Raw genomic sequence first — 15875 nt, 5'->3', positions numbered from 1 at the left:
TCTATTAGCCGATCACAGCAGTGGGCGTTTACTTCTGAGTCTACAATCCTCCAGGTCTATTCAAACAGAGCTTCTGATGAGGGGGTTAAAAACAGGACAGAAAATAGCCTGTTACTTCTTAATTATGATGTTTTTTATGTAAAAATCTTAATAACATTATGAGTCAACCAGTTCATGACCCCTTTAAGGCCATCAGATTAGATTTCATTTCAATATCAGAAATAAAAGCTTTATTTTTATGGCCTTTTTTATTTCTTTTGTTGAGATAAGACAGAGAAGCACTGGATGGAGAGAGGGGAGCAGGATCTGCAAAGGACTTTACAAACTCGGGTCGCCGTGAGAGCAGCTGCAATGCATGTCAACACATATCACTATCACAGTCTCTGACTACAGACTCAAAAGCTGATGGCTGGAGAGCAGCCAATGCTAACACATATTTCCACCCTATAAAAAAATGAACAGCGTTATTATTTAATTAGTGTTTTCTACAAACGTCTGTAAGGGTGAGACATCACACGCATGGCTACAGGCTATTACTGGTATATCAGTAATCCAAAAAACTAAATTTGATTACCCTTTTAGATTTGATTTGTTTCCATGATTTTTCCATGGACACCCTTTAGTACCTTATAGAGTAGTAATTCAAAACGGTGTCTATGAACCTCTCTGAGTCACATTTCATTTCAGGTGCTGTGCAGTTTTGAGGTCATCTAGGTTTGGCTTGTTGGAGACATTATATTATAAGTGAAGTGTAATATTATTTTATTTGTTATGTTTTTGTTCTAGACCAGCAGGTTTTAGAGGCCTGTGCAGAGCTGATTTTATTTCATTGTAAACATGTAGAATGGGGATGGGACTACACATAGGTTTCAGCACCAGGAGCTGTAAAATCGTTGAAAAGATTTTATAGAAGACAGAAAGAGTTTGGCGTACTTTGTTAATACGATGGACACTGCGTCGTTTAGAATGCTCTCTCCAAACACCAGCATATTGAGCACAGGATCCACGTTCAGAGCGTTAAATATGGCGATAGTGGCGACTGGATCCACGGCAGAGATCAGAGACCCAAAGGCAAAACTGGAGAAAAAAACAAAGACATGAATGTACATGTCAAATCCTCTTAAAACACTTTGCTCAATAGTTTCAGAAATTGCCCAAGCCAAATTCTCACCTGTCAGTCATTGTCATCTTGTAAATAACATCAGCCTATTGAAAAGAAACATGGGAACATAACAGTCATAATCACTGAGAAATCATACCGAAGGAGCTGTTAAGGTGTGCCAACTAGTCGAACTAGATAAACCACTTAATGAACTCACTTTTACGTCTGTTTACATGAAAAGACATGGGAGAAGCTGTTAATGCCTAATAAAACAGAAAGAGGATACCTGTCCCAGGAAATAGATTCCTCCTCCCACGATGAAGGCTGAGATCGCTGTTCCAAAAACGGCAAATAATGTGATCGAGCCTATGTTTTGGAAGAAATTACCCTGCAGAATAAACAACTGATTGACCAATCGGTTTATATAAGCATCACAGTCATATGTAGATTAAAAGTTGATGATTTGAGTTATCATAATCATCATATGTATATTAATAGTTGATGTTTTGGGTTCGAGTATTACCACTATTTTATTATTAGTATAAATTTATGTAATGAAGTTGTAAGGGAGAGACTTCAGTGTGAATCAGTAAAGTACTGTAAGTTTGCCAAGAGGACAGTTTGTTTCACACAGTACTACTGAGTGGGATCTTTTTTGAGCCGATTTACCGGTTCGTAACAGTAATCTGTATCCAGACTGAAATAACTGGTCAAGCGGTAGAAGCTAGTAGGGAAAAGCAATAGAAAGGGATGCTGTATTGCTATTCTCTTTCTTTTTATCACTGTGATCAGATTCTTCTTCCTTCTGAAAATTATTAATATTAAAGTATGACCTATATGTTGAGTATCCAGAGTCAAATACTGGTAATCATGTAATAGGAAAAAATATTGGGACGAAACTCTTCTTCCTTGACTAGAAATGAGAAAAAGAAAAATATGACCATGTTGACTCACGTTTCATTTTGGATTTTTTCACTTCCTTTTTAAGTTTCCTTTAATTTTAACAGATTTTTAATCTTTTTAAGGTTGTTTTTATTTTTATTTATTTTTTTTACCTTCTTTATAAGTTTTCTTTTATTTTTTTATATTTTTTTTAATTATTTTTTAAGTTTTCTTTTTTAATTTTTTAATGTTATTATATTATTTTGGTAACACTTTAGTTTAGGGACCAGTTCTCTCTATTTACTAGTTGATTATTAGCATGCCTGTTATTAACATATTGGTTGTTTATTAGTACTTATAAAGCACATATTCTACATCCCTAATCCTACACTCTCAAAAAAAAAGGTGCAAAAGCTGTCACTGGAGCAGTACCTTTTCAAAAGCCACACCTTTGTACCTAAAGAATCCATATTAGTACCTAAAAGGTACAAAAGTGTCCCTTTTGAAAAGGTACCACCCAAGTGACAGCTTTTGTACCTTTTTTTTCTGAGAGTGTACACAACATCTAAACTTAACAACTACTTTACTAACTATTAATAAGCAGCAAAATAGGAGTTCATTGAGGCAAAAGTCATAGTTAATGGTTTGTTAATAGCAAGAATTGGACCTTAAAATAGTGTGATCATTATTTGCAACATTTTCTTTATGCTCATGTACAGTAAGGTAGTCTGAATTACTTATTCTGAATGAAATGTGTTGTATTAAACATAAATGTACATTATCACACTTCATTTTTAAGTTCCAATTCTCGCTATTTAATGACAAACCATTAAGTATGACTTTCGCCACAAACTTCTAATGTGCTGCTTATTAATAGTTAGTAAGGTAGTTGTTAAGTTTAGGGATTGGGTAGAGTTAGGGATGTAGAATATGTTCATGCAGAATATGTGCTTTATAAGTACTAATAAACAGCCAATATGTTAATAACAAGCATGCTAATAAGCAACTAGTTAATAGTAATTGGTCCCTATACTAAAGTGTTACCATGTATATATGTATATGTATGTGCATGTAAATACATACATTATACTTGAGCACTAAGCAGAACTGTGTTTCTGTGATAATAATGGCATGTGTGCAGAACTGCACAAAGACACACTTCATGCAGTTAACCACCAGAAAATCATTTGCATTTTTCAAGTTCCTGTGCAGGGAGGCCTTGCTCTACCATATTCTCTTTCAGTTCCACAATGATCCATCACTTTTGGAGATCAATGAGGGGGAAAAATCTAAATTTTTTGTTCATGAAAGTTTCAAACAATGCACAGGAACAGCACAGATAAATCAGAGAAATCTGGATGTGTGTAGGTGTTAAACACATGAACACAAGGCTCTACATGGGAGCTAAAGCTGGTGGTTGGTGGCTGTTAACCAAGCGTTCATGTTGCAACAATCAGTGATAATGCAGCATTTCTTCTGATTGCATCTCAAAATCTTTGCTGGGACTGCAAGAACATTTTAAAGCATGATAGGAAGGCTTCTGACGCCAAAGCTGTTACAATCAGAAGGCAGCAAAATGATGTTACCTTATAAAATAGCTCAGATCAGAAGCATTAGTCTTCATGGAAACGGTGTCTACGCAAGTACAGTATGTGAATGCAAACACTTTTAGAAGCTCGTTTTGAGAAAAATGTGTCTGAACACGTTTTGTAACACAGAGGAAATGCAGATTGCATTCTAAGAGCTGTCGCAAGGCCTGCTACAGCGGACGTTACTGAAACCCAGAGGGGTTTAAACCCCTCCATAAACCCCAGGATGCATTGCAGCAGGCTCTGTGGAAATGTTCATTTGTAAATACTGAACAAGAATGATATAAATGATTTTTTTTCAACATTTATATGCCATGTTTTTGTGCTTACTTAGTTTTTAGTTTAACATCTGACTTTTAAAACACTTGGGGAATGATATTAACACCAAGAGCTAAACAGAAAGTTGTTGATGAAAGGTCTATTCATGCCTTGAGCAAAACAAAAACAGCTTTCAACATGTTCATGTGCTTTAATGGAAAAAGTACAACAACAAATATAGAGTTCGTGTTTTAAAGGGATAGTACACCCAGAAACGAAAATTCTGACATCAATCGTGGTTTCAATCCTATAAGACCTCGTTCATCTTTGAAAAATTACAAAACAAAAAAACAAGATGTTTGCAATGAAACCTGTGGTTACCACTTGCTGAAAGTCCATTCCACCAAAACCTTGATGCTTTATTAAGTGTGGTCTTTTGAAGAGACACCGTCACTTCATATGATATTCAAACAGATTTATTTTCGATTTTTATTAAGATATAAATATTGAACAACACGCATTTGGATTCATATGGTTTAATTTTATGTCTTTATGAATGTTTTTAAAAGTTTTGGTATAATGGACTTTTAATGAGGAGATATAAATCACTCAGGTTTTATTAAAATTATAATCATTTGTGGTTTGAAAATGAATAAAAGTCTTAAGGTTTGGAATGGCATGAGGGTGAGTAAATCAGTTTCATTTCCAGAATTTAAATTTTTCTGTGACTTTTCCTTTATGGAAGGGAAAAAGATTCACTAAAAATCCTTGCTTCTGTGGAATCTGTCATGTGAGCAGTATTAAAGTTGTGCATTTGAGAAAAAGATCAGGCTGCACACGGAAAACACTTTAAATCAGCCACTTAACAGATTTCATTTCAGTTAATATGATGCTTTAGGAGGTCGTGGCCTATGTAGACAGCAGACGGAGCAGCCGACTTGGGCTTGCTGAAGGCTGATTTCAGTCGATCCCTTCAGCACTAAACAGTACATCACATGCACAAAGTTTTGTCAAGACACATGGTTGCATGTGCAACGGGTGTGGAGCCATGAGCATATGGGCCCACAAGTAAAGGTGCACTGAGTCCATCTGTAGCAGTGACAAGACAACAGCATGTCATAGCCTCAGGAGGACAAGCTGCTAGCAAGAACCAGCATGTTATTCTGAGGTTAGCCTCAATCAATCTTTTTTTTTAGCTCAGCTAAAACTGTGTAGCAAATTAGCTCAATAGGGAAATGTATATAAATAATTACAATTATTTATATCAGCTGCCAGCAGTAACTGTAGCAGAATTAATATTGTCATCAACTAATCTGTTCATCCAGTGAATGTTCAGTGTAATTTCATATCAACTCTAAGAAAGGATATTTTCATGGCCACAGAAAATAACCTTCTTATAGTACTAATGCATTAGAGCATGTAGCTAGACCGGAATCGTAAAGGGACATTATTCACAACCAGGACCAGAAACTCATGTAATTTGTGCACAAGAGCTTTATTAACTAAACACTAACACAAACTAGTCTAACAAACAAACAAACAATCACTCATACATAGGAAAGGCAAATGAGACTTGATGGATGATACCATCAGGAAAACCAGAGAATGAAGCTATGAAAAGAGTCAGTTAACCACCAGTTAAACCATCAGCGCCGTTTATAATGGGGTCTACAGCTTATACTAAACCTCTGTTTCGTTTAGTTAAATGTACGATACTTTCATTGCCTTGGTCATTGACGAGTGTCCCGATGCGGTCTCGGATGAAAGGTTTTTCCGGGTTTGAAGAGTGATGAACTCCAAAGATGTTCTGACTCGCTGGTGACTGGGAGTTTCTTCCCAGTGGAAAGTGAAGAAGAGCTAAGAGAGACATCAGCTGAGATCCTAGGATCTTTGGTGAACGGGAACTCAAGGCCGAAGCCTGGTGCAGACTTAAGGGGTCCAGAAGAGTTCTAGCTAAGCATCCCCATCTTCTCTGAATCTAACCGATCTGCATACTGGCTGTGTCGAGGTCTGCCACGCGCGGTGCAGAAGACGGGAAGGTGACGAGAGACAAGTAAAGAGACTAAAAAGCAAAGCGGGTCACTGAAGGGAGGTCTTTTAAGTTCTGTGGAGGTCACACCTCTCGGGGGTCAAAGAGCCACTGGTGACTTGCACTTTTGGAGGGAAAGTGTATGACTCTTTGTCTTAGAACATGGTATTTTGCATATGTAACTGGATTGGGTGTTGATGCCAAAACTGATAAAGTTTCTTAGAACACTAGCATGTTTCATGGGTATCAACATATAACATACACTCTCAATTAGATCATCTAAAGACGAATTCATAGAGACCAAACATGGTATAAGTGAGGTGATATTGTGTAGTGATCCATCATAAGCAAGCATAAAACAGAATACAATACACAAGACCATATACAAGAATGTTATAATCATACACAATGACCTGGGGATATACATGATAGGAAGGTCATAGAAAAAAATTGTCTATGAACTAATGAAAGAAGTCATTTCCTATAGCAGTATGTGTCTGTTTTAGAGAGAACTGAGTAGGGAGGAAGATTCTCTAGACATACAGTTTATCTGATCTGGCTGAAGTGTCCTGGTTGCCATGGTAACCAGAGGCATGGGGGCATTCTTGCAAAATCGTATCTTATCTCTAGTTGTTAGGAAATGTTAAATTGCATTATCAAGCTCGACATTAGTCACTTGCACTATAACCTTTCTAACATTTGTTATCAAATGTTAAATGTGTTTCTTTTTTTTTAATTTTCAATTGTATTTTTCTGTTAGCTTTCAAATAGTATTGAAGTAAGGACAGCTGTGGGGTTGTCCTAAAGTTAAGACAGTTTTTGGGATTTTTTGTCAAGTTAGGAGGTTTCTGTAATACCCCTTCCTATCTGTAGTTACGATAAGATAACACACTTAGGAAATGCTGTTATGTAAAAGCTTTTGTCCTAAATGTGGTCCTAACTGAAATTAACATGAGTTACCAAACAGATAAGATAAGATTTTAAAGTTAGGATCTTTTCTGTAATACGCCCCTGGAGCTCGTTCACAGACTTATGCCCCTTTCACACTGCGATTCCGGAAAATACACAGGTAATGTGTCCCGGCAATTGTTCCCGGGTCACTAGATTTTGCCCCTTTCGCACTACCAGTGATTTCCCGGAATCTGTGCGTGCGTTCACACACAACCCGTAAAGGTCCCGTGAAGACACGTGTTATCAGGGTGTGACGTGTAATGTACGAGTCGAAAACGCTAGGCACATCAACTTTCACTGAAGCTTTGCACACATCTGTTTCGTCGTGAACGTTGATCTGCCTTCAAAACACGGGACGTGTTTGCGTTCACACAGAGGGTGACCCAGCAATGTTCCGGTAATTTTCCGGGTCCAACGTGCAGTGTGAAAGGGGCTATATAGGCACCGAGAATGGTGTTGGGTGAGGGGTCTGTGATTATTTGTTAATCTAATGAATAATTGATTTGTTAAATCTAATACACAATTGTGTGTCTGATTGGTCCAAATGCTGTCACTGATTCCTGCGAGTGAAACAAAACATGTCCCCAAAAATTCCCCATCTTCAATTTGTAAAACAGGAACTTTGAAATGAGTCAGAGATGATCATTAGTATGTTTTTAAATCAAATGTACCAAAATAACACTTCCACACATCTATAGAGCTGTCCTTAACTCAGTACTTCATATTAGTGTAGTCAAATGTTCAGGTACGGAGTCAATATTTTAGTTGCCAAAAGAGTATATGTTTTGCTCATTGAGCTCTTTGAGAGATTATTGGGAGTATTCTATCTGAGTGAAGAGCTCAGTCAGTGAACTAAAGGCAGCGCTCTTAACTCGCCTTCTGTATATAATCCATTCACAATTTGAAGTTTTATTTTTCATCCAATCTGAAATTGTGATGATACATCAATAACTACAGCAAAGAACAGACAAAAGAAAGTCAAAATATATCTGTGCATTAAGTCTTGGAGTGTAAATGTAGACAAATGGGTTACATGATAATGTTTTTTTTTAATTTTTTTTTTGATTGATTGATTGTTTTGTTTAATTATTTTATTGTTTTTTTTTATTGTTATTTTTACGTATAGATTTTTTTGATAAGAAACTTTACAGAAAATTAAGTTTCTACAATATTATATAATAACTCATTAATAACTTTAATATTTTTTATATTCACACAGTTACAGTTTTTACTATAACGCCGAAAATGGCTATAAACATTACTACTTTATCCTGACAATAAGGAAGAGGTTAATTTAAAAAAAAAAAAAAAAAAATTATAATAATAATAAATAAACCTTTGAATACAATTTCACAATTGTCCTTACTCATAAACTTCAGAATTCATAAAAATGTATTTAATTAAAATTCACCAACACCACTGGACAAATATATTGGCGTTTTGAAATAAGTATGGTGTTGTTAACATTTAAAAAAAAAATGTCTTATGCACACCAAGGCTGCATTTATTTGGTCAAAAATACAGTGAAAACAGTATTATTGTGCATATAAGTTTTAATATCTTTTTTTTTTTAATGTATTTTAAAATATCATTTATTCTCTTGATGCAAAGCTGAATCCCACCCCTAGGAATGGGTAATGATTGTCAGCTACAGTAATTGTCCAACCACCAATTAGTCGACTGGCAAAAACAGATGTTTTTTTTTTTTTTTTTTTTTTCATGTTTTTCCTGTGTTTGTTCTGATATCTTTTATGCCTGCTGTGCTTGAACAGTTTGCATGGTAAAACCCTTCCAGAGAAGAGAGTTGCATCTGTACATTTATGCCCTGTAAAGCACAGAAAAAAGATGGAAACAGCTGCTGCATTCCCTTTTTTATTTATTTTTTTGACACCATGTCTTACACCATGAGGATTGCACTTTTAAGAAGGTGTGTATATAGAAAGTTAAAAATAATTCCACTTTTGAAAAATCATGTTGAGACCCCCGCATTCTCTTCATCCAGCTGTTACTGAACACAAGAACACATCTAATGTGATGACGAAGAAGAAAAGTGCTCAGATGAACCCAAATTCCATATGGTCTACTAGTTGGCTCCCTGAATGACTAGTCAGTTTTGAAAATCTTCATGCAGAACAGAAACACCTGCTCATGCTTCAATCAGTGCGCTGCAAACGCAGGAAAGAGCTGGAGCACAGTTCAGAGGGGATGAAGCAGAGACACGCTCCAGCTGAACCGTTTATCGAGAGGGTCTCTGGTTAACCAAACACAGCACAACTGACAGGCCCTCTTGACCTTTAGACTTCCTGAAACAAAAGAAAACTCCGTCCTCACAGAGCCTGGCATAACCTCACATCCCACACAAAAAAAAAGTTAATTAAAGCCTGAAACAGAGAGAGGAGAGCTGGAGAGAGGAAGAGAAAGGAAAGGCATGCATCAGAGGAAATGGGAACTAGAGAAAGAAACAGACGTTGTGAAGCTGAGAAAATGAAACAAGAGACAGGAAAAGAGTGAAAATGTAAGAAGAAAAAGAGAAAGGGGAAACACAGGACAGAAAGAGGTATGACACATGGAATCAATTCCTCTGCTTGCAAAACTAAAATTTCCAACATGCTTAGGAAAATCTGTGCAATCCTCGAAATGCAAAGTGCAGTGAAAAAGTGCAATCCTCATTAAAATATACCCACGTGCCATTAAAATATGAAATAAAATAAAATAACTATGTCAAGAATTTTATTTATTTATTTATTTATCTATCTATCATTTTTACCTGTTAATTTTGGTTATTTTCCATGGAAAGATTCTCAGTAGATTATCATTGTATTTTAGTATTTTGCATTTTGTTTTAACTGATTTTTATTGAGTAATTTAAGAATATACAGTATGTGTGTGTGTGTGTGTGTGTTTTGTTTTTTTTTTTTTTTTTTTTTTTTATATTTTTATTTTTGGGCAACTATAAAAAAAATTTTTTAGCGTGATTAAATCACATGATTTGTCTCCAATTAATCGTGATTAATTGCATTATGTAAAAAAATTCGATAAATAATTCAAAAGTAGTGTATTGCGCACTTTTTTCATTCAAAAGTACTGCTATATGAACAAAAGTGCAATAACATTTGGTTTGCAAATACTTTAAACAAATAAGGTGCTTTTTTACAGCAGTATTCCTTTTACAGTAGTTAGTAGCAGTTCAAATATTTCTTGTAAATCTCAACTTAAACATTAATGTAATCAACTTAAATATAAAAACAAAGCTATTTGCCACTGCCAGGGCATTAACGTTGTTATAGAAATATTTTATAGTTTGTTATAGAAAAACAAGTTATGCTCTGAGTCCAGAGCTTCCATATATATATAAATATATTAGAAATTGTATGTATGATGGAAGCTCTGGACTCATGGAGCATAACTAGTTTTTCTATAACAAACTATAAAATATTTTATATAAAAGTATAGCTGATAATACACTGCAAATATGTATTTTCTTAATTATGTGTTGAATAATATTTTCATGTTAGTATTCATATTACAGAGACCATTCCCATGTGCTGACCTGAGGTTTGATGTCTAGATCAAGGCAAGGCCACAAGGGTAATCACTCACTGGCCACTCCTCGGTGTATCTGAACCTGCATCTCTTTTTTCACCACTCCCATTAACAAATATAGTTAATCGCTGTTAAATATTTGAGTACTTAAGGTTGCTATTAGTGGGGAACGTTTGATGCTACTCTTTTGTACTTTAATGTATGTGTTTGTATGATCACCTGTGATCACCGATCACTCAAATCACAGATGCGGACGTTTCTGTTCACACTGCATCGCTTTTGTAAAACATAAGTTTTGCATGAAACTCTTTACTGTAACTTTTAATAAATTTAATATGCTCTGAAGTATCAGTTTCTTAAAACAAAAAATTAAGTTTTGTTCACTAGTGTAATGTTCAAGTGTAACCTTCATAAAACAGGGTGGGCAAAAAAAATACAATGCAGCACAAAGTGCTTCAACTGGTGGATCATTATTTGGACAAGCACATGGTCTGCACCTTTAGGAAGAGGAAAAACGACTGCCTGCAGTTGACAATGAAAACTCTTTAATCATTTTAAAACTAAATATATAAAGTTACAGTGTGACGACATTTATGATATCAGCGTTTAATAAATTGCATCTATTTAGAAAATTAACAACTTTTCATTAGGTAGGCCACAACTAGAAGAGGGTGGGCCCATGTGCATCTGGACCCAACCGTAACATCACTGCTCCACGAATGAATGCTCTTCCATCACAAGTCATCACAGGACACCAGGACTCAAGGTCAACTTGTGATTGGATTACCAAAGGCTGATGTTAACATCAGGTATAAACAAGGCAATAATCAAACCTTCAGACAGAGAAATGAGCTTCAGCTGTGGTTTATAGCGATGACGAGAGGACCATACCTTACCAGGTCAAGAAAATATGATCATATTACCCCAATACTACAGTCTCTGCACTGGCTACCTATTAAGTTCCGTATCAGTTACAAAATATTATTACTTACTTATAAGGCCCTTATTGGTTTAGCTCCTGCGTACCTAACTAGTCTTCTACCACGCTACAATCCATCACGCTCCCTAAGGTCACAAAACGCTGGACTTTTAATAGTACCTAGGATAGCAAAGTCCACTAAAGGAGGTAGAGCTTTTTCTCATGTGGCTCCCAAACTCTGGAATAGCCTTCCTGATAATGTTCGGGGTTCAGACACACTCTCTCTGTTTAAATCTAGATTAAATACACACCTCTTTGGCCAAGCATTCAAATAATGCATCTCATAACTCTGTACTTTAGCTATATCTGATCAAATGCACCTTTCATTCTTTTGCTTGTGTTGAAGACATCATCTTTGCTTGGTTGGAACGGTCTCTATTTGCTTCTCTGTTTCTGCCACGGGACTTGCATCCCGAGGTAACTAGGAATTACACAAGCCTCAGTCTGGATCCAGCCCTTACAAACACCTGAGAAGAGATGATGCCAACCCCCCAGAAGACCTCTGATGATGCTAACGCAGAGACAACATACAAAACTACCAAACTCTGCTTAATCGCAGCTTTAAATCGCAATCGCATGAACATATAATCATTGCAGTTAATAGTGTTCACCGTCTGTTTGATTATGTGTGATTTGTAACTATCTGCATGATTCTTACTGTACATTTCTCTCTTAGTCACCACTAATAACCTACTCCTAAATATAATGCAGAAACTTTCATTTTCTGTAAAGCTGTTTTGCAACAATTGGTATTGTGAAAAGCGCTATACAAATAAACTTGAACTGAATTGAATACCTTCCAGTTGGCCAACTGCTGCGACTCGATGATCTTGATGAACGCTCCCATCAGAATCCCTGAAAAACAAAAGCCAGATACCAACTACCCTCTGAAGAAGAAATTAGCTGCAATGTGGATTATTAACAAAACACTAGGTTGGATGAACCAAGAGGAACAATATTTTGTAGTTTGTGACAAACATATATATATAAAGAGAAATCGTTCTTCTGTGATACATAAAGGGAAATATTTTGAGAAATGTCTTTTTGTTTGTTTGTTTATAACAGACCATAGAATTTTTTTTTTTTCTTCTGTGATACATAAAGGGAAATAAGTGTGTGAGGAGAGGATTGCACTGTAGTTTAACTTGCCAAATATTCACACACACACAAAAAAAACAGGACTGAAAGTTGTGATTTTTGAAAATTACACATGATCTAGAAACAACAATGACAAACTAAAGTGTGACATATCTTTTATAGGCTTGCACACTAAGAGGAACTGATTAATCCATACATAATCTGTGTTCATTCAGACTCAAGACTGTGAAACAGGACAGGCGAGAGTAAACCGTTACAAACACACCTGCTGTTGACCTGATCAGAGCGTATTGTCAGTAATAACTGATTCACATGAATGGAATATGTGTGTGCGCTTCTGATCATTCGTCCTCTCTGTATCTTATGCAGGTCTGTTCATTATTGATCAGTTAATTGATTGCTCTTAAAACGGAGTGATCTCGTTTCAAAGACACAGCGCTTAGTCATACGCAACAGGAACACATGCCGTTTTGTGAGGAACAAACTCCTGTTTTTATCATTACGACAGACTCAAAGGCTTTGAATGGAACAGATTCAAGAGCAACTGTGAGCTAAAAGTTTAAGAGAATGAGATAATAAAGTCACTTACCCAGAGAAACCACAGCCACACTCTCAGGCAAAAAGTTCAGCTTGAATTTGATCAGCAGGTGCACCAATATAATACAGATACCTGAATAAAACAAATATATTTACATTTAGTCATTTAGCAGACGCTTTTAACCAAATAACCTTTACTATATATATATATAAGCTTGAATTTGATCGTTTTGTCTGATAATAATGAGCAGTAAATCATAATATTATTATGATTTCTGAAGATCATGTGACACTGAAGACTGGAGTAATAATGCTGAAAATTCAGCTTTGATCACAGAAATAAAATACATTTTAAAATATATTCAAATAGAAAAGTTATTTTAAACTGTAATAATATTTTACGGTTTTTACTGTATTTTTTTATCAAACAAATGCAATCTTGGTGAGCATAAGGGACTTCTTTCAAAACCATTTTTATAAATCTTTCTGGCCACCCAACTTTTGAACAGTATTATATGTTATACATAAGTTACGTATTTATGTATTTATATGCATGTTTGTACATGTGCTTCTTCCTTCATCATCATCTCTTTTGTCTCTTTTTAATTGGTCATTTTGTGTTTGAAATCAATAATAAAAAAAATAAAAATCGATAAACAATAAACACAACAAACATCATCATTCAATACGCATTATCATATGTCTACGTTCTCTGAAAAGGCAAAAGGTCTAGTCAGGTATAAAGAGATAAGTTACATCAGGTGAACTGTGACAGTCGTGTGTTTAGTGCAGGTTTATAATTACACTTCAACCTAGATTAAACATCTAGTATCCAAGACATTAGGAACAGATTCATCAACACATATACAGAGCCTGTGAGTGTGTAAGACTACACTCACGCCGCACAACACAGACAATGCACCAAGCACAAACACACATGGCTCCGACGCGGACAGATGACATCACCGCCGGGGCCGATCCCCAAACATCAACACATAACCCGAATCCTCACGGGTTTCACCGTGACGTAACTGGCTCAGTGGTGTCAGAGTCACAAATACGGCCTGAGTCACCAACCCTCTCATTAGCACTAGCTACCATACTTTATATTGTGTTGCTGTCTTGTTTTTCACTAATATTGTGTCTGAATGAAAGCACATCAAACAGCAGAAAACCTCCCCAGAAGAGTCTGAGCTGTTCATATCTCCCATGCACAGAATCAGCTTCTCTCTTAAGCATTTCACAGTCTCACAGACACACAGTGAACACTGACGAAATGCTTAATATTCTTCTGATGCAATTAAAAATTGTTTTTAAAAGAAATAAGACCAACACATTGTCAGTGTCACACTGAGGTCATTTCTATCTTTAAAACAGCTGGTTCTACCCACCAATGACCAGCAGGCTGAAGAAAATGCTCATCCCGCTGGACTGCTCCTCCTCCTGGGCCTTGACGCCCGTATGCACCGGCAGGATGGGCTCATTTTCGGGAGGCTCGGGGATCGTGGGCTTGGGCGCAGGTGTGGTGGTCTGAACAGTGTCATTGCTGGAGCTTTCCGTGTCATTTAACCTGTCAGAGGAATACATTCATGTGGTATTTAGTGCAGTCAAATGATTAATCGCATTCAAAATATAAGTTTTGTTTACACAATATATGTTTGCATGTACACACACACACAGTATATATTTAGAAAATATTTACATGTACATACATTTATATTCTTATATTTTATATTATATATAAATATGTTTAACATATAAACATAACATTTTTCATAAATGCATACATGCATGTGTTTGTATTTACATATACACAGAACACACACATATATTATGTAAACAAAAACTTTTATTTTGGATGCGATTTATTGTGTGACTGCACTTTAAATATTATTATTATTTGACTATACAATCACTTATTGTGAAATGTAATATACATATCATTCATTTTCATTAAAAGATTAAGATTACATCTGAAGATACAAGTCTATAACAAAAAGTGGCCCACTTTATCCTAAAAAAAAACATATTTATCAGACCAACAGATTTTCTAAATGCTACATTATCTAGATCAGTAAGAGACAGAAGAATTATCATATTCATACACCATAACATTTAGGCCTTACGTTACAACTGTAAATAGATGTATACTCCGGCTCTATCGTGGGACAGAGATGGTATCAGGTGATAAGACCTTGGTACCTGGATTTATACCGTGATACAGGGTGGTTAATGTGCCGGGGAAAATGAAAACACACAAGACCATGGTATCTTTTGTTGGATAATTGTAATAGTGATGAATAACACTGAATATGCCCCACATCACATCACAGCTGTCAATCACTCCCGCACTCTTTCTGCTGTTAAACTGCGAGAAAACTGATGAAACGATACCTGAGCAGCTGTTCTCCGTGCCCATCAGCTCCATTCTGATCCTGTACATCACTGACAGCTCTATTATTATCAGATTCTTCATCGTTTGTACTGTGTTTCTGATCATCTGCTGCCGCAAACCGCCCGAGATCAGCCGTCAATAGAACTGATAACACAGCGATCACAGCAGCGCGACTCCGCAAACCCATCGTGCTCACAAACACAAACAATCAGTAGACACGGGGGGAAAATCGCAAAATAAACTCATGTCGCCACAATCCATGTTTCGCAGAGTTAATTCGTCGTCATCGTTACATACCCGGGAATCCTGGGAGATGTAGTTTCTGGGAGATGCGGATTTGTAGTTTCTCCCTTTGGGTAGTTTTAAGCCGAAGTATTGGAATAAAACGTAGTCGTCGTGTTTTTATATTTACATATATATTTAGCTACTTATAGTATCCACCAAATGTATGCATTATCGTTGCAGAGAAGAAAACTGCAGTTTAGAAACGGACGTGCTGACGTCACATTAGC

At 36.1% G+C, this 15875-nt stretch overlaps 1 protein-coding gene across 1 annotated transcript in view; it reads right to left on the bottom strand.

Annotated features, from left to right (window-relative positions):
- The window catches only part of slc9a8 (solute carrier family 9 member 8), a 40330-nt gene extending 24761 nt beyond the window's left edge, over positions 1 to 15569 (bottom strand). Inside the window, 9 exon segments of the mRNA XM_042750869.1 lie at positions 934 to 1077; positions 1172 to 1206; positions 1389 to 1492; positions 1937 to 1965; positions 1967 to 2010; positions 12130 to 12188; positions 13021 to 13101; positions 14360 to 14538; positions 15363 to 15569. Coding sequence (XP_042606803.1) covers positions 934 to 1077; positions 1172 to 1206; positions 1389 to 1492; positions 1937 to 1965; positions 1967 to 2010; positions 12130 to 12188; positions 13021 to 13101; positions 14360 to 14538; positions 15363 to 15550 — 863 coding nt within the window. The 5' untranslated portion in view covers positions 15551 to 15569.
- Between the last annotated feature and the right edge of the window lie 306 nt (positions 15570 to 15875).

This window comes from Cyprinus carpio, chromosome B23, assembly GCF_018340385.1.
Source record: "Cyprinus carpio isolate SPL01 chromosome B23, ASM1834038v1, whole genome shotgun sequence".
Taxonomy (NCBI): domain Eukaryota; kingdom Metazoa; phylum Chordata; class Actinopteri; order Cypriniformes; family Cyprinidae; genus Cyprinus; species Cyprinus carpio.
Note: the sequence above shows the minus strand (reverse complement) of the source record. Positions and strands in the feature narration are given on the sequence as shown.